Source organism: Anopheles nili, chromosome 3, assembly GCF_943737925.1.
Source record: "Anopheles nili chromosome 3, idAnoNiliSN_F5_01, whole genome shotgun sequence".
NCBI lineage: Eukaryota > Metazoa > Arthropoda > Insecta > Diptera > Culicidae > Anopheles > Anopheles nili.
This window is the reverse complement of record NC_071292.1, coordinates 49,625,815-49,649,836: the sequence shown is the minus strand read 5'-3', so window position 1 is coordinate 49,649,836 and position 24,022 is coordinate 49,625,815. Positions and strand designations below refer to the sequence as shown.

The 24,022-nt window shown below is 49.1% G+C and overlaps 2 protein-coding genes across 2 annotated transcripts in view; one reads left to right on the top strand and one right to left on the bottom strand.

Annotated features, from left to right (window-relative positions):
- The first annotated feature begins 334 nt into the window (after window positions 1-334).
- The window catches only part of LOC128724526 (serine/threonine-protein kinase N), a 36,583-nt gene continuing 12,895 nt past the window's right edge, over window positions 335-24,022 (top strand). Inside the window, exons 1-3 of the mRNA XM_053818251.1 lie at window positions 335-433; window positions 12,742-13,063; window positions 15,690-16,147. Of these exons, the coding sequence (XP_053674226.1) occupies window positions 335-433; window positions 12,742-13,063; window positions 15,690-16,147 (879 nt within the window). The remainder of the gene's footprint in view (window positions 434-12,741; window positions 13,064-15,689; window positions 16,148-24,022) is intronic.
- On the bottom strand, window positions 18,517-20,371 carry LOC128726492 (UDP-glucosyltransferase 2-like). The gene is made up of 3 exons (XM_053820304.1): window positions 20,207-20,371; window positions 19,611-20,104; window positions 18,517-19,546 (listed from the first exon to the last, which is right to left on the bottom strand). Exons 1-3 carry the CDS (start codon window positions 20,369-20,371, stop codon window positions 18,628-18,630), a joined length of 1,578 nt encoding a protein of 525 aa, XP_053676279.1. The 3' UTR covers window positions 18,517-18,627.

Sequence of the window (24,022 nt, the reverse complement as noted above, 5' to 3'; positions counted from 1 at the left end):
TTGCCGATGGATGCGTGAAAGTGAATGTGTTATGGCGCGGCATTGATTAAATTTGCCACCCGGTTTTATTTTATCATTCGAAGAGCGTACAATTCATTTTGCTAAAGTGCAACCGCGCACTGGCAGCGCTATATCAGTGGCGCGCGTGAGACGTGCGTGCAGTGTGAATGTGTGAACTTTCGTGGCAAAAAAATAACTAGTGATCGTTTGCGGCTGGCAACCGATGCTGGTGTGCATTTTTCCGTGAGGGCCCGCCGGAGGGCGACTAGCCGGATTTGTGCTACCAAAACCCAATTTTGGCCTGCGTGCGAGCACAAACGAAACGTTCCGAAAAATGAGCAGCGTCAACGAGCCGACGGATTTTAGCTTCAAATCGAGCAAGCTCGTGATCCTGAAGGATTTAAAGGCGAAGCTGAAGGGCTACCTGTTCACCGTATGTAAACCAAAAACTTCGGGGGCGGGTCGTCGTGGCGGGTTGTATGTGTTTTTTTAAGAATTCTATGATTTATCGCCGGTCGAATGAGGGGGGCTTTGGTGGGATTTATAACCACTCTACATGAAACGGGAGCTTCGCTTTCATCCTTTCGGGGCAGGGTGTATGCAATCGCTGACGGAGGATTTGTTTCTCGCTTTCTTTTTCTCTCTTCTCGTGGTATTTATTTACAATTTAATTACATCCGTCCTCCGACTGTGTGTGGGGGGGAAGATGCATGTTTGTGAGCTCTTTTTACGGCCCAATAATAACCGAAAATCGCCCTCGTCGTTCTATGCTGGTGTATTTTAACATTCTCACGATTTCATACCCGTTGGCGGCCGCGTAACTGTGAGGCAGCTTGCAAAAACACGCACAAAAGCACTAAGAAGCAGCAGCAGCAAAAAAAAAAAGAAAGAAACAAGAGCACACCATCTACCATTCGCGCCTCTGTTCGGGTCGCTAATTTGAGCTGCGAAATCTAGCGCCTCATGGTTGGAAAATTTGCTTTTCATCGGCACTCCGGTATGGTGTGAAAAAGAAGTAAAATTGCGTCCGTTTTACCCCATCGGCTTGGGAAGGGTGAACAAACATGTGTGTTTGTGTGTGAAGTGTAGCAGCAGTTGATGAACCCAACAGCAGCGCATCGCTGGTTGATTGTGCGCTATTTGATCGAACGGTAAATTTCGTGCCCGCGAAGAGAGTGATCGATCTTTTTCGGTATCTTTCCCGATCGGTTTAATCGAACGGGCTTCTAAACCTCTCTCTCTCTCTCTCGTACACAATACAATTTCCTTCCGTACCGATTCGGGGCGCCACTGGGCTTGGGTCAAAGTGTACCTGTGTGTGTTCTGTTGGAAATCAGAAGCTCAAGCATAGAAATCGCACAACATACGTGCCCCTACAGCTGGAGTGAACATCTGCTAGCGCTGGGTCTTTGGGAGCGCAACCAGAATTGATGGAAAATTCCACCCACCCAGTCAGCCGTGGTGGCGTTCCCAGACGCGAGGGAAAAACCTCCGGTGATGCTGCGGTAATTATAATACACGCCACGATCGTGATTACCCGAGACGTTCGGGAGCGATCTGTCTGTCCCGTTAGAATGAACCACCGAGCGGTTGAGAATTGCTGTTTGGTTCGTTCGCCTGTTGAGCGTAGTTAGGGAATTATGCGCCTTCCAACTGTGCTTTTTTGTGTGGTTAGGAATTCAGCCGCTACTTCCACCCCCAGGAAGGCGAGTGTCTCAATCAATCGAGCCCCATCGAGGAACGATCGATCGATAAAAGCATTTACTATTTTTACACCTTCCTTTGGGCTTTCGAGGTTTTTTCTCTCTCTCTTAAGCAACCTCTATTAAGGGTAGTTTTTCATGCCCTCTTTCGGTTCGTTTGGTGCTTAAATTACGCCCAATCAAGGATTAACGAAAAATCGATTGTAACTAAATGTGTAATTTCGGTGGTGGCGTTTGCGCTCGCTATTTCTCGGTAGCCCTTTTTTGTCCTCGGCACGAGTGTTCAATGATTTCTTGCGCTCACCCTCTAGGTGATTGGACTAAACACACCGTTCGCCATAGAAACGGGCCCCCTTACTAAGGGCCAACAGGTGTACATGTGCCCACTCAACGTGCCCCATTCGATGGAAAGTCATGAAATGCATAATAAATATCGCCCACGACGTGCCTCCGAAAGTGCACGCGTGCGCGCACGTCCTTACGCGAAGGTTGTGCATTGAAATGCGATTAGGAAAATGGCTCCGGAAGGTCGATCCTTGGCGCGCAGCAGCAATGTTGAGGCATTTCTGAAGGCTCACTCGCGAGGGTTTGCCCTTGATCGATTTGCGTCATGATGGGGGAAAATTTTAATATTCCTTTCGATTGCCCACAGACGATCGTCGTGAAACCTCGCGTCAAAAGACACTTCCGAAACCAAGCCGCTAATGATTTAATATCTCTCTCTTTCTCTCTCTCTCTCTCTCTCTCTCTCCCACTCGTTTACGTGCCGCGGGCGAATTTTAAACGCTGTAACTACCGATGACCCAGCCCGGTTCCGTGGCGAGGTTAATGGACCGAAACGGAGGTTAAACGGTTTCGCAGCATTATTGGCAGAAAATTGGCCTAACTCACCGTTGATCCCAACGCCAGTTGGAGATGGGCGGAACAGTGAGCTTCCCAGGCCTGATTTGTGTGTGTGTGTGTGTGGGAGGGTGGGTGGTTAAATTTTTTCCACCCACTCAGCATCACCCCCAGCACAGCACAGGCCACAAAACAGTGAAAGGTTAATCGATTACTCTCTCTAGTGGGATTTTTGCCACTGATCGTGGAGCCCTTCGTTTTCGTTCACGCTTCGTGTCTTTGTTTTTTTTTGTCTGCCCACCCTGTAGCCCTGCGGAAAACTCCCAGCATAAAACTAACGACAGTGCGGCTCTAACCAGCGGGTGAGATATTTTCTCCGCCCAATATCAACTGGGGAGTATTATGTGCGTTTTTTTGTTTCTTTCGGTTCCAAGTTTTTCACTCTTTCAACCCCCTAACACGGGTTAGACGCCTCCACCTAACCCCGAAGCTGCTAATTATCGTGCTCATAATTTAGATCGAACAGCAAGCCTACGATGCTGATCTCCGTTTTCACCGTGTTCCTCCTTCTCGCACACGTGGTTGTGCCCGAAGCGGGTCCGAGAAACGGCAAAAAAGGCTCAATTACATTGGCTTGCGTTGAGGTTATGTTAACGAAATCTTGCCGAACTACGCCCCCAAACCAATCCACCCACACACACACACACACGTGCAATGCAACCACCCTTAGTAGTACGCGAGCAGACAGACAACGAAGGGGCACTGATCCAATGCCAATCGAGAATCTATACAAGGGGCGAGTAGATCAACTTACTTTCACCCTTCAGGTTCGCCGCTCGACCTGCGGTGGTAGTCCTTTCTCTTTCGACACCCTGTTCGTCCTGGGTTAAATGGAGGTGGCCCATGACGCGGCCGATAAATCTCTCCGGAGAGAAGGTGTTGGAAGTGTGATGTAAGCCGATTCGTCATAGATACGAGAGTAACGCTTTCAATGTGCTTCAAGCTGCTGCGATACCCCATTTTCAGTATATTAGATGATTTAACTGAGGTGTTGAAGTGGTGTCGAAAGGGCAGAATGCTGCCAGTGGAATGCATCCAGTCAAGAGAGCCAGCTTAAGACCATCCTGACAGAAGGGTTTCAAACCGTTGCCAGGTTCAACTAAAACACCACCGACCTGCCGTCATATCCGTGCACGTGCTGCATTGATTCTGCGCCATCGAGCCGCCCTAATGTGTGCCCCTCTCTTTATCAATACAACGTGGCGCCCAAACACTTTCCCAGTACCAGAGCTTGGCCCTCGAGAGAGCGTACGTTTTGCAACATGATGCCGGGGCTAAGGTTTCGGAAACGCAGCCAACTGTTTCCGTGAGCTGGCGATTAGCCGGGAACAAAAGGCACGTACACCGCGTCGTGTTGAGGGTTTAAACCAAGCTCACCCAAACCCTTGAACCAACCCTGCTAACCTGCTGTGTGTGTCGCAGCGTCGTATATCAGGATATTATTTCCCAGCCTTGCGACAAACGCACACAAGGGAGTTGGGGAAAATCAACGGTGAAAAGACGCATGCAAAAGCCAGAGAACATTCGACAACCAATAGCCGAGCCGATTCTGGGGCATCAGGAGGTGAACACACGCGACAATGGCCCTGCGAAGGCTCACGTCCTGAGTGAACACCCTCTCTTCTGGTGGTTGCCGCCCTTCCATGGTATCGATAAAATATATGATAATTGGATTGTCGCCGTCGAACGCCGGTTCCGAAGAGGGATAGGAAAGGTCACACCCACTGTGTGGTTGTGTAGGTGCTTCCTGGGAGGTAGTTCCATTTTTTGTACTCCCTTTTGCCGTTGGGACAAGAGTCGGGGAGACTAGCTGTGGGAGTCACACGCAGACCAACCGGGTATTAGTAATTCTAACGTCGTGTTTTTTGGGGTCCAGTTACAAATGCCTTCGCAGGGGGCTCCTTTTTTGTTCCCTTTCGAAAGCCTAATGGCAAAAGAACCTCCTCGAACCGGTACTGGCGGTGAATTTCAAAATTCTTATCCCCTTCTTTCTGGGTTGGTTTCGCGGAACGCGAGTGCGCTCGTTTATAGACTGCACGTCGAGTGCTTCAGCAACAGTTGGCGGCGTTTGAAACAGTTCCTTTTTGACGAGTAGATCTTCGTTCGTAGCACTCCGATTAGATTCTCACCAGTCGGTCGGACGGTAACGAGTAAATTTAATTACCAGCCATAAAATAAAGCTCGCTAGGAGCTACGAGCTGTTGAAATTTGCTTGTATGTGCAGCTCACGCCTCTTGAGTGAGCTTTCGTGAGACCCCAAAAAGGATGCTCTTTCGCATCTCGTGCAAATCGCGACATGATTTGAATACGATTGTGAACCTGCCGTTTTCTCGCGCCACCCTATCTCGATTCCGTGCTACATAATCGAAATGGTTTTTTCTTTGCCGCCGCCATCCAGATCAAGGTGGGCTTCCGTAGTTTCGTAGTGTGAGTTCGCGCTTCTTCATTGCGGAAGAGTTTGATGCTTGCTTGTTTTTTTGCACAACCACCTGGAGTCTCCTTTGCGCGCTGACACAGGACGCCGCTGAAGCTTTAGGGTAAAAATCGAAAGTGGCATCTCGAATCGATCGAAAAACCGGCTCTTTCTCCCACGGATTCGTTGGTTGTTGCTGAGACACGACACACGGAGGGGTTGCCGTACGGTGAGACCCACGTCAGAGAAAGGATTGCCTTCTCCCGCCGGTACGGTTAATTTATCGAACGTTAATCGATTTCGGGTTGCAATCGTGTGTGCAATCGCGCTACGGTGGCTGGTAATACTTTGTCGCCATCGTCGATCGGGACTTTGGTCACGTTCGAGGTTCTCCGGCGTCGTTACAGCATTAATGTCCGGTAGTTCGTGCGTCAATGTTTAATGCTTAAACACCCCAGTGAGATTTGGCAATTCAAATGACGACAGAAGAAAAAAAACACCTCAAACGGAAGCCTGGAGAAATGAGAATGATTTCAGCTGGATGATGAAACTTTATCACTCAATTAATGATGCAAAGATAAATGCTCATCGAGCAGCTCGTACACCTTTATCGAAGCAAAATAATTTAATTTAATAAAGAAAGCACCTGAAACGCATCACACCTCTAATCTTAAACGACGATGTGTATTGCTGCAATAGCGTGCTGGGTCACCGAATTGCCTCCTCTTTTAGCTGCGTTCACGACCAGCTGTTGCTACAAGCGCATATCTTTCGTTATCTCCAACAACCACCGATTTTGCTTCCCAAACCACCAAACACCTATCTCGCACGCAGCCATAAACCCCGGGGCGGTATTTAGTTTGCTCTCTGCGCTCGTACCGCCTGGAATGTGCGCGTTTTCCCGCGAAGTGAGAACAGTCCGCTACTTCCGGTTTTTTTTTCTCGTGAAGCAATACCTCCAAGTGACTCGTGTACTATCAAGCTTTCATGCATTGTAACGTGAAAAACACCACTGTTCTGATATCAACTTCCGATTGCTTCATCGCGACCACTGTAGGGATGTAGGGAAGATCGCATCACGAAGAAGAAGAAGCGTGTTAACAACGGGGTGTACACGAATGCAGGAATGCAATGGACCCATTAAATGATCGGGGAATTTGATCGGGCCTTTTTCCTTTACCTTTAGCGTGTGCTTATCGACATCGCGTGTGATGGTGGAATTAGTGCTATTAACGGGCAATCTCAAGCGCGAAAAAACATTGCTGTCGAAGAAATTCTAACAATCAAAGCACAATCGGAAGAAAATTGCTCCTCTGCCCATTACGGGAAAGTGTTTTTCCCATTTTTCCTCCATCGGTTTTCTCTCTCTCTCTTTCACTCGGTTTCTCGCTACCGGTTTCCGAATGGTGCGAATCGATACCACATGACATGGCGTGTTCTGGTGCAATTTTCACACGATCTTTATCTGCTGGTGGAAATCGCTCGAAATCCCATTCGCGCTCGCTCACAATACTGGCCACCCAAAGCCAGGAGCAAAAGTTGCGATCAAACCGGAACCAAAGGGACCCGCGCAAACGGGAATACGAAGGCAAATAAACTCCACCCAAAAGCAAACAAAATACGCCCGGCGGCGGGTGTAGATTGGCGTTGTGACGCTTCATTTAGAAGCAAGCGTTCGTTAGTAGCAATATTGGATCCCACACACTACCCTGTGATATGTTTGGCAATGGCGGTTGAGATAAGATAAAAAAAGTGTGCTAGATAAATACGTCACCCTTCCTTTTTTGAGAGGGAAACTGTAATAAAAAGCGCGTTTGCGTTTGCGAGGCTTTCCCGAAAGCGGCATATATTTGCAAACGAGCAGAAAAACGGTTTGTCGCGATGTTGTTTTACTGGCACGGTAGTACTCCAGGTGGGGTAATGGTTGTGTACAATACTTAAACCAAACAAACGAGTGCAATCCAATGTGTAGCAACTCGTTTGGTTTGGTCAGTTGTCAAAATAACTCCGATGCACTAAAGGTGCTTGGTTGGGGCTTGTACTGTTATATCTGCTCAAAAAGTGCTCATTCAAAAACCAAACCATCATTGCGCAACGTCCTGTGTTTTCCTGTGGTTTCAAGGCGCCCACCACCTCAAGATCGACCCCGCAAGACACGTAGATGGTGTTTGACACCTTCGCAATGGCCAACAACCGAAAACAACTTCTGCCATTGGGACGGCGAAAGACGACCGACCTGGCCGTGAATAGTGGGCGCCGAAGGCTGTGGATGCCAACGGCCAGAAATGGCATTCGAGGGCAAGGACCGGAATTTGCCGGGTTTTTTCTGTGCGTGCGTGTGTGTTTGTTGTCTCCGTTCGTCTGTCCTGCTTCTTCTCAGGGTGGTTGCGTACGCGCCAAAACGTTGCGCAAACGGCAACACGCTGCTGAATCAAAAAGGCTGTGTGTTCCAACCTTTTTAAGAGTACGACTGGCTTGGGCGCGTGTCGGCATGTACGCGCGCCTCTGGTTGTGATCGCGTGCGCAAGCCACTGCCGACTACGCAAACTCTTCCCTCACCTTCCAAACATGTCTGCTGCTCATTATGCATTCAAAAGCACACGAGACGACGCGAACGAGCTGAGGCCGCGCGTTTGGAGAGTGAAATGGCATTTTGGTGTGGCAGAGGCCTCCGGGTTTTTTTTTCTCTTGGGGTGTCAATTTTTTTTTCTCCCCATTTGTTGTCCTTTTCGCGCAACATACTTTAGCGTGTGAGAGAGAGAGAGAGTGCGCGGGTGCGACTTACCTAACGCGCTTTTGCGTGGGCGAAATGTCGAATGGGCGACAGACGGATCCACCGGAAGACGGTAATTAGCACGGGACGGCAAATTCTCATTCATTCAAACAACAGCAAACAAACAAAAAACGTTTTGAATCGAACACCTTCAATTTCGCGTGCGCCTTTGGGTGTTCGTGAGTTGAAATTAATCCACCGGCCACGTGCAAATATCAATTTCTAAACACGCGGCAGGAGGAAGTTGGACTTTGTAAGGGCTGCGCTTTGGGCGTGGATTTTTGGGTGGGCTTTAACCGGCACCAACTCCAATCCCCCCCCACACACACACACACACACACACACACACGATTATGTTTTATGACAAGCACTGAAGGGCCGATCATCGATCTTTCTCTAGCGATGGAGAAAAAAAGTCCCCTCGCGTTTCAGGCGCGTGAACATTCGATCATTAGTTTCTTTCTTTCTCGCTCTCTCTCTCTCTCTCTCGCTCGCCCGGGGGTCGCTTTGTTTTGGCGAGTCACTTGGTTTCAGTTCCGCCCTGCCAGCGAACGGCACAGCGGCGGAATGTCTATTTTACGAGCATGATTTATCGTCCCGGTGAAAGGGGTGCCGTGGATATGCTGAGCGGAAAACTCACCCCCCTCCCCCCTATAGCCCTTGGGAGGCTCACGAGCCCCCCCCCCCCCCCCGAGCACGAGCACTTTCACTTTCCTCGCGATCGACATTAGTTCGCTGGCAAAAAGGCTGGTTTGTGGCCGATGGTGGGATGATTATGCCCATTAGTCAACCGCCGGTAGCAGGCCATTTATTGCCGTTTGATAATCTCGGCCAGGCTGTGGTGTACCTCTGGGCAGGATTAACGCTCCAAAGGAAGAAGCGGGACTGAGATCTCCCCTTTTTTTCGAGATTGCTACCTAAAATAAAGAGAGAGAAAATGATTCGAATATAAATATAACCCAAAAACCTACACGCGGGCGGCCAACGATGAATTGGTTATTTATCGCGCATCATCGGCGAAGCTTGGGGTTGCGCGTGGATTTAAATCAATTTTATCCCGTTAACGCAGCATTTGTCACGAAATGCTGCCCCTCCATGCGAGCGGAAGGATTTGTGAACCCATTAAATGCGGCGGGCTCAGAAATACATAATCAATTAAATGCTTTTTTTTTTATTCGTTCGCTTCCTTCGTCTTCTCGAACGCGCGCCTAATGAGATGACGAACTCGAACTTCCCGCGAGTTCCAGACCGCTTAGGGGTTGTTACAGCTTTGTGTCGGTTTCTTTCCTTTACTGTCTGCCAGTGTGATCAAGCGAATCGCCTCCAGCAGCCGAGCTGTGAGCTTTGATATGGCAGTCCCTATTTTGGTGCCTGTTTTTTTTTTCATTTCACTCTCCTGTTATTGGGCTTTTGCACGCCTATTTCTGCCCACTGCCCATGTTCTCGCGCAACAGGAACCAAGTGAAAGTTTCCTGTGATCCTCTTCTCTATGCTTCCTTTTTTTTTTGCTTTACTTTGCTTTGCTTTCGCCCAACGTGTCCCATTTCGCTGGCGTTCGCACAAAATTGGCATATTGTCTCTCCGATGTTCGCCTCCGGTGGTTGAGTTGCTTCATCTCCATGGTCGGCTCGGTTTTAATATAGCCCCGTTCGCCTATGATATGTCTGCAAACATCCAGCGTGAGGATTTTTTTTGCTCGTCATCCTCGAGCGTTATTTGAACCGTAAAGCAATGTTAAAGTTTGCTCGCTGAGTCTCTCCACTGATTGATGGCTTTAAAGCGAACGAACGAAGGGAATGCTTGCTTCAATTCTGCTCTCCTTTGCTCTCATCGTATTAAGTAATGTTTCTGGCATCGTTCGAGATTCCTTCACGCTCTCCAAAAGCGCACTCGTGGTTAAATTCGTATCGTTATCCCAAGCTCTGGTGTACGTCGATAATTACATCGCTGTTGCCGCAAGATCGTGCGTTTATTACAAAATTTCGTTCGCGATCTCAAGTGCACTTGCGTGTGCCGTGTTATTCAGCTTTCTTTCCGCTTCCCCATTCCGATCTTTTCGTGCGTGTGTGTGTGCTCGTAATGAGCATTACACAATTGCTGCACAAGCCGGCGATCGGAAATGTCACCGTCCGGTGTTTCCAGGCGTGCGTGAATCAATTAATAGCGTTTGAAGGAGTGTCCCACACACGCACGGAAAATTCCGTCCGATTTCTTCTAATGAAACGTAATGCGATGTGTCGTACGTGTGCGTGTGCGATGCATTTCCGGTTATAGGTGCACTTCGCGCTTGAGAGAACGATAATTCCACGAAAGAGAGAAATCATGGAATGAGTGTACGACGACGTATAGTGGATTTTTCCGTACAAAATCCCGCTTGATCTAAAAGTGAAACCGTTATTACCGCGCAGGGCAATTTGGCGTGTAAAAGTGCAACCCCCCTGACGATGAAGTAAGCTGGAAGGATCTCACCCCGTTCCATTTCCACACACAAACACAACCTTCCAAAGCCACCAAACACCGGGCGCATCCGGGTTCCAGCCGCAGCTCGCAGCATCAGTGATGGGAGAGTGATTTAATTTCGATATAAATAGCCCATATCCCTTGCTCTTGCGCGCGCTGGTTCACTTTTTTTTCTCCCCCCGAATGCATCGGAAAAGGCCAAACTAAACCACCGTTACGTGTGCGCTGTGGTCCCGAAAAAAAAAACTCCCCCAAAGCCTCCCGCAGTTGCATGTTCGGGCGAACACACAAAAAGTACGTCTTACAAACCCCCTTTTGGGTGGTGGTGCGTACGTGCCACAGCACACCAACCAAAGCGTGGCCCAAAAACATTGACACATTGCTGGGACAAACGCGGCTCGGAACTAAATCATCAACCAAAAGCAAAAGAGCCTAACTGTGCCACTCGCTGGTCTGTGCCTTTCCGCGGGGTTCGTGTTGTGAGAAAAAGCGCGCCCCACAAGCGAGAAGAAGGAAAAATACGCACACAAACACATCATGGCGCTATATGTAACGGAATACAACAACCGCTATCGGAAACGGCGACGAAGCCGCGTATTCAGCACCTGCGTCAGTGCGACCGTCGTCGAAAAGGTAACGGGAACCGTGGAAACTCGCGGATACAAACCGACAGATCACTCCCGGTTCGCCTGGGTTCGTGGTCCGTATTCCCGTGTTTTTTCCCTGGATTAACGTCCAGCCCGGTGCTAGCTCCAACCTCACTGACCCATTCCGAGATAATTTGGTTCCTTTTCCCGGCGGCCAAACGCTTGTCGTGGGACGTTTTATTTTTCAGCCCCCGAAAATCAAAATTCATTCATTTCTTTCGTGACCCCTTACATTGCTTCTCACGGTTTTTGCGTGCACAACGAACAAGAAAAAAACCAACACACGCACTCAGAAATGGTCTCATCTTGGCGCATTTGGTTCTTTTGCTCCCTCACTCCCGGCTGTCGGTGTTAATTTGCTAATTTTGTGGTTTGTGATGTAGCAAATATGATCCCCGCGGCGTGGCAGCTGGAGTGGTCATCATTTTCGCTAGATATGCGGTTCGCTTTCCTGTAGTTTAATTTCAATTTAAGCTCGAATTATCAGCCACTCCGTGGAAATAGAAAGGTGTTATTTTTATCCAACCATAAGCGCATAGTGTACTTATTCAACTTTACTAATGTCGCAAAATCACGCGTACCTCGAGTGAGCTTCATTTGCATCGGTTCTTTGTATTTTTTTTCTCCCCCTACTAATGGCATGGAAAATTGGCCGTATATTTCTCGATTTTAGTGCCACCCTTGAGCATATGTGACCCACGTGTGGATAATTTATTGTTTTCCATCCTCTAATGGGACATTCGTTTATGGGTTTTATGTGCGCGTTACCTTTCCGGTTTTTGCTGGCAGGTATTTTTTGCTTCTTCTCGAATACGCAAGGAATATGTAAATGTGTGCTGTTTTTTTTGTGCATTTATTTTATTTTTCTTCTAAACATTGAACTTAAATACACATTGCGTCTGATGAGATGGATTTTCGTCAGCTGCAAAATCAAGAAGTCGATCACTGGCGCTGGAAATGTTTTCCAGACAACTTCTCGAATTGTGAACAGCTGCTGAAATTTGCTTCTTGTCGCGTTTTATCGTGCACTATAGCTGCGACAATGTCGTCAGAAGCTCCCGGTGATATGCTCGCTTGCACAGAGATGAAGTTTAGCGCCTGGCATCGCCACCTTTAGCCCTAGGTAGCCTGTAACACCGTCGTGATTTATGTGTTTGCAAATTCGGGATATTGCTTCTATGGTAATATTCTTCCGGAGGCTATGAACCTGCTGTAGGGTTATTGTACCTCTCCGAAACTTTAAAAAAAAACCTCACCCAAATTGCCGTCCATTCGCCGCTGCCCATCGTTAAGCGTAGCGTCCATCTTTGGGCAAAAGTTTGCCCATTTATCATGTGAATTGGCGTTGCGCGGAACGAGGTTGGATGACAAATTATTATTCATGACCAAACCCAGGCCCCATCCAATGGGAGCCATCCAGAAGCGTTGTCACTTGACAATGGCCTCAATTGGAAAGCGAGAGAGAGAGAGAGCGAGAGCGCAAAGGCCCTCGAAAAGGTCTACTTTACGTGGAATCAAGTTCAAGTTCGTTGGCCAAAAACTTGAGCCGTAGTCAAGTGGCGCCCAGATGGGGACACGAAGATATGAAGATGCCCCCAGTGAAGTGCAGGTCGTAGCACATTTGTAGGGCACAACTCACTGTTCACTTGTTCCACATAGCGCACATCATGCTCGCTCTAGCGCTAGGTTAATTTAGCAATTCGCTTGGGATAAATGCTTGTATACGCGCGAGAAGTGGCGCATTGTTGGTTGCTTCTGCTTATCTTGTTGCTAGTTCAAAATATGAAATCTTCAATCTTTCCTAACGTCGTGTGTTTCTCTATTTTTCCCATCCAAAATCCGCAGGGCGATTACATCAGACATCCCGTCTTGTACGAGCTGAGCCACAAGTACGGTCTGTCCGACAATGTGTCCGACCATCCGCTGCCCAATCAGCTCGAGGAGATCAAGGAAGCGATCCGGCGCGAGATCCGCAAAGAGCTCAAAATTAAGGAGGGCGCCGAAAAGCTGCGTGAAGTCGCCACTGACCGGCGCTCGCTTTCCGATGTCGCTTCGATCGTGAAGAAAAGCAACAACAAGCTGGCCGAGCTGAAGTCCGAGCTGCTCGAGCTGGAAAGCCAAATCATCCTCACGCAGGGCAACAGCGTCAGCAACAATGGCGGCCACGGTATGTATAGAAGTTTGTGTATATATTGTGTGCTATTGGGCCATCTGCATTCAGACTCGAGATTCTCTAGCGTCAGAACATTGCGTCTTGGGTGCGAGGGTTGAAGGCACACCGTGTATGCATCATAATAAAGCATCGTGTGTCACCACAGCCTCTAGATAACAGGTGTGGGGCATGGTAATTCGTCCGAGTTAACACGGCTTCAGGTTACCTTGTAAGCAGATGCCACCGAGGCATGAAATATCCCGCCCCGGTATCTAACGCGCCAAACTTTCGGTGAAGCCACCGGCTGTCGAATCGCGAAAGATGTCTCTCAACCACCTCGCTAGCTAACAAGCAGCAGCGGGCAGATCGGTTTACTCCACACCCCCACGGTGGGTAGATGGAAATGGAACGCGATGGATGGCTATTTATAATTACTAAACCGGGCGTTTGCAAATGACAAATTTTGCCACCCTCACGGCGCAGCGAAAGAATGTTGCGCTGCACATTTGCGAGAATGCAACCACGCGACGGGTTTTTATGAAATTGCGACAAATGGCGTGAAATGAAAATTTTGAAAAATAAAACCACACACACACACACACGCCTCACGTAGGTGTGTGGGATTGCACACGATCATGTGCGAAAAAAGACCGCGCCTTCGGTGCAATTATTTGTGGCAGCTGGTGAGAGCATCATTTGCGGGAGTTTGCTTGCGCTCTCCTGCACATTCCGCGACTGTTCGATGTGAATGTATCAAGTGAAAATCTCCAGAATGGTGTGATCCTGCGCAAAAACCCCTCAGCGAGGAGGCACACACTAAAACGCCCGGATGGTGCGCCAAGTTGGATCAGTTGTGCGTAAACCAGCCACGGTTTGCTTTTTCCGGTCGAACGGACGGACGGAAAACGATGCAACTGGCCACGGAAGGTATGTTTAGTGTCGTGTCCTGCTCGTGTTTGTAAAGCTGGACGGGTGAAAATTACCAGAAGCAGTTCATCAGCAGCACCAACTCTTGCAAATCGGTCTCATTTGTGTCATTCCCTTCTGCCAAGGACACAATAGAAAACTTCTATTCCCATTACGTTTTTCTGAGTGTATTTTTGGTTCTCACACCGCATTGGAGCGATTTTCCATCCTCCGGTAGACTCATTGCACTCTAAGCCAATTGCGAATGAGTATGTGTGTGTGTTTTTAGTGAAGCAATGAGTAAAAATTCTCCCCAATTGAAAGCTGCTTCAAATACCTCCCTGAGGTCTGTTTCGTAGACCAACCAATGCATTTTCGCCCCGGGGAGCTCGTTGTGTGTCGGAAACGGTGTACCTCACTCTATGCCCCAGTATCATTCCGGCACACGGGAGAGGAGTGTCGTAACAATGGCCGGGCATGCAGCTTTCGTTCGCATACGCGCCTCGCCTCGCTTTTCGCGCTGAAAAATGTTCAAAACGTCAGTGGCTCTCTAAGTGGCAGTTGCAGTGGCGTTGCGATTGAGTTATTATGTGCAATACCGCCCATAGTAGTTTACCGGACGGCGGTTCTCCAGGGTTTGGTTGAAAACCCTCATCGCTATCGTCATGCCGATTATGACGCAGCCTTATCAACCTCTACCGGAGCCGGTCGCGGACGCGGATCGACGCACCACACACAGACAAAAAATTGAACCGTACTGTGGGGAGATATATCGATGGCGCGCCTCCGCTTGCTGTTGCGGTAGATTATGCGGGGCCTACGCTCATCGTGAGCAATCATGCGAATAAATGCACGAAAGGGAAATTCAAAGCTGCCTTTTCCCCCCCTGGGCGGACGCAAATGCACCGAGTGAAATGTTACATGCAAGTGTGTAATAACTTCGGAATAGGATAACGGACGCGGCGGTGTGGCATTCGTGTACGTACGTTTACCTCCGCCTTTTTTTTTTGTGGAGTCTTCACTCACGGACTAAATTGGCCAGACTCGGCGGATGGGGAGGAGAAAAACAAGAACTGCCGGAAAATGGCTTCAAATGCAAACAAAAAGTGGTTGGCTGTGTATTGTATTTTCCTTAAATGAATACGTAACAGTAAAATGAGAAAAAAGTAAAAGTTAAAGAGTAAAATGAGAGAGACACAGAGAGAGAGAGAGAGAGAGAGAGAGAAAAAAAAAAGTGCCCACGGTTGTCGTACATGGAGTAAGAAAATCAGGAAAAACTGTTACCTTTTGGTGCAGCTCGAAACAATAATCCAATTATAAATAATTCCAACATTTTCCACCCTTACTCGAATACTCGGCTTTTACTAGCGCACATACACACATATATATTTCTTTCTCTTTTTCTCTCGGGGTCCCACTCTCACTCTCTCTCTCTCTCTCCCTCGCTGAAATCGAATGAAAGTGATTTTTCCTCCGGAATTGAAATTTGATCCGGTTTATGGGATCGCCTGACTATTGTCGATGAAATAGCCACTTATCACTATGGCTATTGATTATCGGTAAATGGAAGTAAATTTTCCATCTTTTTCACGCTGAACTTTCTTGTTGCGGAACTGCATGACGGAGCTGGTTTGAATCACAAGTACGAGAGACATATTAGGCTGAGGAAATTGTGACAAATAGCATGCAATTACTAACTGCATTCCTTCCGTGTTGTTCTCTACGCTTCTTACAGATCCGATTCTATCCACCGTGATCCCAAGTGGCCCCGAGCTGACCGCGAACGACAAGCTGCTCATTTCGCTCGAAAAGCAGCTTAGCATCGAGACAAAGGTGAAGAACGGCGCCGAAAACATGATCCAATCGATCTCGAGCGGTCACCACGGTCGCGACAAAAAGCTGCTGGCCGAGGCGCATCAGATGCTGGCGGACTCGAAGGCCAAGATCGAGTACCTGCGGCTCAAGATCCTTAAGGTTCGCCAGAACCAGCTGAGCAGCAAGGGTTCGGAAGAGAACGGTGGCGAGTCTGCAAACGCAACCAAACAACCTCAGGAGCTGGAGGCGTCGTTAGACGATCGTATCGAAGAGCTCCGTCACAGGCTGCGAATCGAAGCGGCCGTTGTTGACGGTGCGAAGAACGTCATCCGCACGTTGCAGAGTACAAAGACAATAGACAAGAAGGCGCTGCAAGAGGTATGTACTACTGATAAGGCCGAGAGGCACCATTCTGCAGAGATAATATGTTTACCGGTTCATCTGTCAACTGTCAACGGTTCAATTTGTCGGTTTTTCGAGATAAAGTATCTCGCGAGAACGAATCGAACGTCTTATCGATAGCGACTTATATTTAAAACTTCTCGAAGGTACTTGCAAAGAGTTGCGCTTTTGTGGCGAAAGCAGAAGTAGTTCTATTTATTTATCTTCTTCGTGGGGTGTTTACTGAACCTTTGTCTTCCTGGACTTCTTGAACACCTTACGGATGGCATACCGCAGGGCAATCTTGGTCATTTTTATAGCGACGTAAACCACCGCAAGCAAGAACACAATCACGTCCAGTGATTCGCGCTGCAGGAAGCCCATGTTGGCCCCGGTGTAGTGTAAATGTGGAGCGCCCTTATGCCTCGCGACATACTCCACCCAGTAACAGGCCAACTCCATGGCCGTCTGAGGTCGATCCCGATAGAGGGCGGAAATTTTTTTCACATTCTCAGCGAACCTGTGCTCACGTACCATGATGTTGACGGCACGCGAAAACGACCGCTCATCGAGCTGCTGATAGTCCAGCTGCATGGCGATGCCTTCGTCCACCATAGCCTGAACGTTCTGGTGTTGCTCAGCGAAGATAGGAATGCCCAACACCGGCACACCGTGGTACTTGGCCTCGGTCACACCACCCAATCCGCCATGTGAGATGAACAACCGCACGTTGCGATGCGCGAGCACGTCATCCTGCGGCATCCACGCCTTCGACAGCACGTTCGCGGGCAGGTTTGGTACGCGTTCGTCTTCCCATTTCCACAGCACACGCTGCTTCAGCTGTCCGAACGTCTTGAGGATGGCGTCTAGCTTCTCTTGTGGTAGATCCGCCGATTTGAGGTTAGAACCAAGGCAGAAGTACACGACACCATGCTCATCGGCCCCATCCAACCACTCGCGAATGTCCTCCGGCAGTGGATCCGGTTTGCTTTTGATCTGAAGTCCGCCGACTTCCACCACGTTTGGGAGGTACGGACGTGCGTTGGACTGTGAGACGTGCGTGTTCAGCAACACCAGCGACACGTTGCGGCGTACGTCCGCAAATGGTGGGTACCGATCAGCCGGGAAATGCCTGTCATAGTACGACGTCTGCACGTACTCCGACAGGGCGGTGATAGCGTTTTCGACACCCGCAAAAAGGAAGTTCTTCAAGCGAGCCGTAAAGTCCATCGAGCCTCGACCTCCGAGCATGACGTGGGGTACGGTCGAAATGGCCCTTGGGTTCCCGACGAAATCGGCCGTCAGTTTCGTCAATCCAGCCGAGAACAACACTACGGTGGGTGCGTTAAAATGAGGTCCCAAACCGAGCACGAAATCTGCCACAAAATAACCGACGATCACCAAGTCGAAGTGTTCGTTTTTGATCGCCTGGAACTTTGCGTCCAGCAGCGCCATTTCGGCCGTCCGGAACTGACTTTGGAAGAGATTCACCATGCCCGACAACGAGTTGCCGGTGTTCTTCTGCAGGAAGTCTCGTGTCATCGCATCAAGGTCCTCTTTGGGTACGACTATCTCCCGATAGTTGGGCACTGGCTTCGATAACTTGAACGGGCTGACCATTGTGACCTAGTTGATAGAGGGGCGCCACTGGTTAGTGTACGTTACTTACATCACTCGCAACTCCCACGCGCTTACCTCATGTCCACGCTCAGCCAAACCCTTCATCAGTGCTTGACCCACGAGTACGTGGGATCGGCCAGAACTGGGATACACGCACAGTATTCGGTACGCGCTTAACTGCGCAAAACAGCAGCAACACAGCACCATCAACCAAGCGATCAGCGTTCCTCGTACGGCTTCCATGTTTTTCGCTACACTCCCGGTTGACACTTCACAGTCATCTGGCGAATTGACGGAGCGATTTTCAGGCGTGTACCACCTCTGGGTGTAATTCCATGTGAGGCGAATGTTTATCAAGCGAATACACTTGCGCCTTATCGGTGTGGTTGTTTCATGAAGCCAAGCCGCTGGTGTTGGAACGGGCACTATCATGAATGAAATCGATCGGACAGAAGGAAAAGCGCACTGGACACACACACACACACTGGTTCTATTTATCTTGCCGCATCTTGTTGTTGATTACCGGTTCTCCATCGTGTGAATGCATGGCGCTTGATGAGATTTTAGAAAAATCATCGGAGCTGTTATTACTTGTTTCAGATAATGCAAAGTCATTGCTTACCGCTTTTTATTCATTCGATCACGCCTATCCACTGGAATGTTAAGTTATGGAAGGCTCCATAAATGCAAAATACAGCCTGCTTGAGGTAGCCGCTTGTATTTTGGATTACAGATGACATTTTCGCATTTTGCTCATCCATCGCACGTTGAATTAAATCTATCTTACGTTAGCCGCAGGGACCTTATTCTTATAAAGAAAAATGCCTGAGTATGAGAAGAGTTCGCTTTTAGTACGTTCAAGCCTTCTTCTGTTTCCTCTTCGTTTGCTGATTCGATGAAGGTTTCCCAAATAGGGCGTGTTTCACTTTTCGCCCAACAAACGAAATGATTTTAAACACCACATACAGCACCGCGCCAAGAACCGCAAACACGTCCAACAGTACCAACTGGAACGTATTCAAATCCGCACCCTGATAGTGCAGATGTGGCGCTCCACGATGCCGAATAACGTACTCGACCCAAAAAACGCCCGTTTCCAGCGCTCCCATCGGACGATCCTTATACAGTAGGGCCTGCTTTCGGATGTGTTCACGATACTTGCGATCTCGTAATACCTCCTGCACGACACCACTCAGCAACGGTTCCGTCAGATCGTCAAAGCTCACCGACAAACCCCAGCCTTCTCGAACTACCTGCGCTACATTGGCATCCTGATCGCCGAACATCGGTATGCCCACTATCGGAACCCCGTGGTACATCGCTTCCGTGATGCTTCCGAGACCACCGTGGGTGATGAACAGCCGCATGTTTGGATGAGCCAAAATCGCATCCTGCGGTAGCCATTTGCCGATGAACACGTTCGCCGGCTTGTTTGGCATCTCGTCTTGATCCCATTTCCAGATCACACGCTGCTTCAGCTTGCTGATCATGCCAAGGATTGCCTCCAGTTTGTCCTGGCGCATGTTGGAGCTGCGCAGATTCGAGCCGAAGCTTATGAAGATCGCTCCATCTCGACCAGCACCGTCGAGGAACTGTTGCAAATCGTCAGCAAGCGGTTCCGGTTTGGCGTTGATCTGAATACCTCCCACCTCGACCATGTTGGGAAGGTACGCTCTAGGCACTGTCTGAGTGAAGTAGGTGTTCAGCAGCACCAGGGACACGTTCCGGAGTGTCTCATCGTAGCTTCGGAAACCTTTTGCAGCGGGAAAATTCGATCTACAACCGAAAGTGTGAGAGTTAGAAGCGATTTAAGATGTACGATGGTTCTGGAAGCTCTTACTCATAGTACGGCAATGTCAAATGTCGGATATACTGCACTATCACCTTCTCCACTCCGTGGAGGACGGTGTTGATCACGCGATCAACGAAGGTCATGGGATTCCGCTGCCCAAGCAGCAAATGCGGCACCGATGCCACCTCAATCGGGTTGCCCACCACGTTCGTGAGACCGCTAACGGTGGCCGAGAAGTAAAGCACCGTCGGACACCGGAACAGTTCGCCAACACCAAGCACGAAACCGTTCATGAAGTAGCCCACGATCGCTAGATCGAACTGTTCCTCGCGAGCCAACCTCAGGAACTCGGGTGCATTAATCGTCTTGTTGGAGACATCCTGCGAGACGCCAACGATCTTCGGAAGCATCTTTAGCATATTCCTGCTGCCACCCTGCATGAAGTCGCTCATGATCGCCGAGAAAGCGTCCTCAATCGGCACGTACACATCGCGATAGTTTTTCGGTGGCTTTTTCAACGGAAACGCACTGACCATCGTCACCTGTCGCGTGAGGAAAAAGAGAAGCAAAAGTGTGACTCGTTGTTGGTATTGGTACAGCCTCCGTTCAGTCTTCCGGCGGATCACTCCGCCTGACAAACTCACCTCATGTCCTCGCCGGGCGAATTCCTTTAGCAGGGCTTGGGCACCCAAAACGTGCGATTTGCTCGCTGTTGGGAAAACGCACACAATTTTTGCTGACTCAGCGTGACCAACCGCAAGCAGCAGCACGATCGCTGCCAGGCCAACGGTGAAGGTCAACCTCATCATTACTCTGCTGTTGCTCTCCATCCCCTTCGTTCTCTAGGGTGCTGTTTGGGGGTTGTTGGGGATTGATTCGCCGTTCAACGTCACTCGTAACAGCACACACTGTCTCTTGCCTGCGCGATGGCGAACGCACAAATGGAGCCGCACCGGGCGATGAGTGATGGTTTTAAAGCGATTTTTATGGTGCAACCTCCACGATCGATTCTCTCTCTCTCTCTCTCTCTCTCTCTCTCTCTCTCTCGATGTGATGATGTTCACGGATCGCGTCTTAATACCATCCCGGGGGTCGTTGTAAGAACGATAGACTCACAGCAACTGCTCGCGATCAGGAATTACCATTGGCTTATGAAAATTTCGGACATCTTACGCTTGACAGACGAAGTTGTTACCAACACTTGTGCGCATGAGATAACCACCTCCTGCTAGGTCTAGGCAGCATAGCTTGAAGATGCTAACACCTGAACATCACGCTATAGATGGGGCCTGCTAATTGATCCTCTTATCGGTAAAGATAGAACTGTGTGCTATCTGCCTGAGGGCGCTGATGAGCGGCAAACTCCAACCGTCACTCAAATATCTACGCGTAGCACTGAAAGCGGAACGTCTCAAACACACATTCTACACCGGAGATGAAACAAACTCACGAGCTCGCTGTGTACGTGATGCGTCTGATCGTCGTATTGGTGGCGTTGTTGAATTTAGTTTGTCTACGATTAACATGACGTCATATCATCGCGAAGTTGCGATGCTTTTGGGTGAACAAATTAGCATTAGCGCGACTGGTCTATACACGATTTGTTTAGCTATTCAACTTCTAGGCAAGCTTCGTTATCTGTTTTAGGAAGCCCTACTAGATACCGATCGCCGCACAAGCACACAGACACTCAAATAAAAGGAGCGAGTTTATCGCACGGATAATCACAACCCCAGCGAGACGAGAAAAAACTCACCTCCCCTTGGTGGACGTTAATTCTCTCCCGCTTTGATGTTGTCGTTTTGTGAATCGTGAGCGTTATTTTCCTTTTTACACCCATCTCGAAGGGGCGTTGTTTATGGGGCACATTTAATGTGTTTTGATTCCATCTTTATGGAGTGATAATCGTCTCCAGTCTGTCGAAGGCGTCGTAAGTGAAGTTTTTGTTTTCTTCCTTCGAGACATTGACAGGCGCTGATTGATGAATAAAGAAACGGGGCGCTAGCGCGATCGATCGCAATGAATTTCAAACACGGGAACTCACTTGAAGGATTCGCTTGCAAGAAAACCGAATCGAAAGTGTTTGACTTCTCGCACTCACACGCGCTAGTACAATGTCTCACGGATCTCTGTGCGTATGTTTTTTTTTTCGAACGGAACCAACTCCTGCCTTTACTGCCTTCTGAGAGGGGCACGTCGATGACGACGTCGTGCGCGGATTTCGAGCGACTGATCGACGACCCCATTCGAGCGTGTCTCGCATGTGCGTGCAGCTATAGCACCAAACCTCGAAACACGATGTTGCCCCGACATCCGTTCCGTCTGGTTCCGTTCCTTTTCCATCTCTCTCCCCTGGCCGCCTTCAGCAGCGCACTCAAATGGGGTTTTATTTTTGACGATCTGACGGCTTGCGTAGGCCGAAACGCTCTGCTGCTGTGCCGGGGCCACCCTGTGGCGGGATGGTGGAAATTGGCGAAAAATCACAAGAACAGAAAAAACAAAAACGTACACGCCGGGAAAATACACGGCCAGCCGGCCGGGGCGAATGGCTAGTACGTGGATGGCGCTAGTGGTCCGTGGGTTATGCTCGAAGTTTGGCGAGACGAACGAGAGCATCTTTTTTCGTGTGTGGCTTAGCAAAACATCGTGCTTACTTACATAGAACCATAGGGCCTCGCGCGCGCGCTTCGTCTCGTGGTAAAAAGGATGGAAACAGACGACCGAGCGAATGGTGCTCGGGAGCAACAGGAACGGCAGAATCACGGGCCGCACGATACCAGGAGTAGTAAGAAAAAATGCAACCATCAACACCATCATCATCATCAGCGGCATCATCGGGAGGCGAATGGTGATGGTGAGAAGCAACAGGAACAAGAAGTGGAACGTCACAACAACGATCGTCACCAGAAGTGCCATCATCACCACCACCGGCGGCGGCATCGATCACGATCGGAGGTTAGTTTGCCGGCGAACAACCGGCAGGAACTGCTTCACAATTTACCCAAATTATCATCCACCCAAATCCACTGTAACTCGGCGTGTGTGTGTGTGTGTGTGGGGGGGGGGGGGGGGTGGCGCACGTAAAAATAGAGCCCACTTTTCTTTCGTTCTTGCTTTCTTTCTTTTTTTTTTTGTGCAAGCACATGGCACGCACTTCCGCCATTCATTCGGCGAAGGCGGTTATCCTGACAGGAGCGCGAACACACTTGCATGTTGTGCCAGAGCGCAGGGGAGTGGTGCATGAGTGTGTTGTTGGCGGCGGCGGGAGGAGGGTTAAGAAGGACGAATAATTTAAAAATAATCGCGTCTATAAATAAGATCACGTTTCGTCACGGCACAGGAGAACCAACGGGGGTGTTTTGTGCTCGATTGAATTGTGTCTGCTTGGAGAGCGAACGCACACACGCTGTTGCGAAACTACATTCAGCGGATGCTGTGTATGTGTGCACTTGTTTTTCTTATTCGCAACCACCGGAACCCAAAAGGTCTGCTGGCCTACCCCATTTGTGCATCTTCCCTCGGTTGCAAATGGAACGAACGTTTGCCGCGGTTTTTCGCGCCGTTACGCTAACGAAAGGGTACATGTTTTTCGTCTCGTGTTACGACATCTGTCGATCCGGCTTGAAACAATTACGACGGCATGTCTATAGCCCGCGAAAACCCTCCGTCTAACGTGCGTTTTTTTTGTTGCTGCTTCCCCCAACTGTGTACGTACGATAATATTTATCTGGTACCGTCGCGGCGGGCGCGTTTGTGTTGCGAGGATGAATATTATGCTTGAATTTGTTTTTTTTTCCATCGCGTTTTAAGGTTCCTTGTTTACACCAGACCCTGCTGGCCGATGAGATCGGATGCCGTCGTTTTTGGGGGAAATTAAACCCGCCCGGTAGAGGGTTTGGTTTTATCACCATCGGCAAGCTGAAGCAATCCGTGTAGCGCGTGTGTACGATGGGGATACAAATGGGACAAATAGAAAAATGGTGGATGGGGTTTTTCTTTTCACTCTATGTCGATCGGTCGCTCTGGCCTGTATTATTCTTTTATATTTCTCGATCGTTTGATCTGCTTTTTTATCTGATGTTAAACCGACTAATTTGTTTCGAAATGAATGGATGATTTACGTGTGATTGCCGCAAGAAAACCTCCAGACTTTTGCTTAAATGTACACCGACAAACTCTAGCTCACGATCGATGATCGATGCTAGGATGTAAATATTTAAGCTGTGTCCATTCCGGGAAAGCATTGCGCGTTGAACCATGATCTCCCGCTAGTTTATTTCCGTACCCGCAACATATCAATTTCTTTCTTTCCTCCCCCAGAACAATAAACCGTTTTTCTTTATCCGTTGCCGCGTGCGCTAATTGTGCCGGAATGAAATGGAATTTTTACTACACACAACACAGGATCCTCGCATTCCACCACCGCCACGATCGGCAGCTATAGTTTTTCTCGCTGCTCG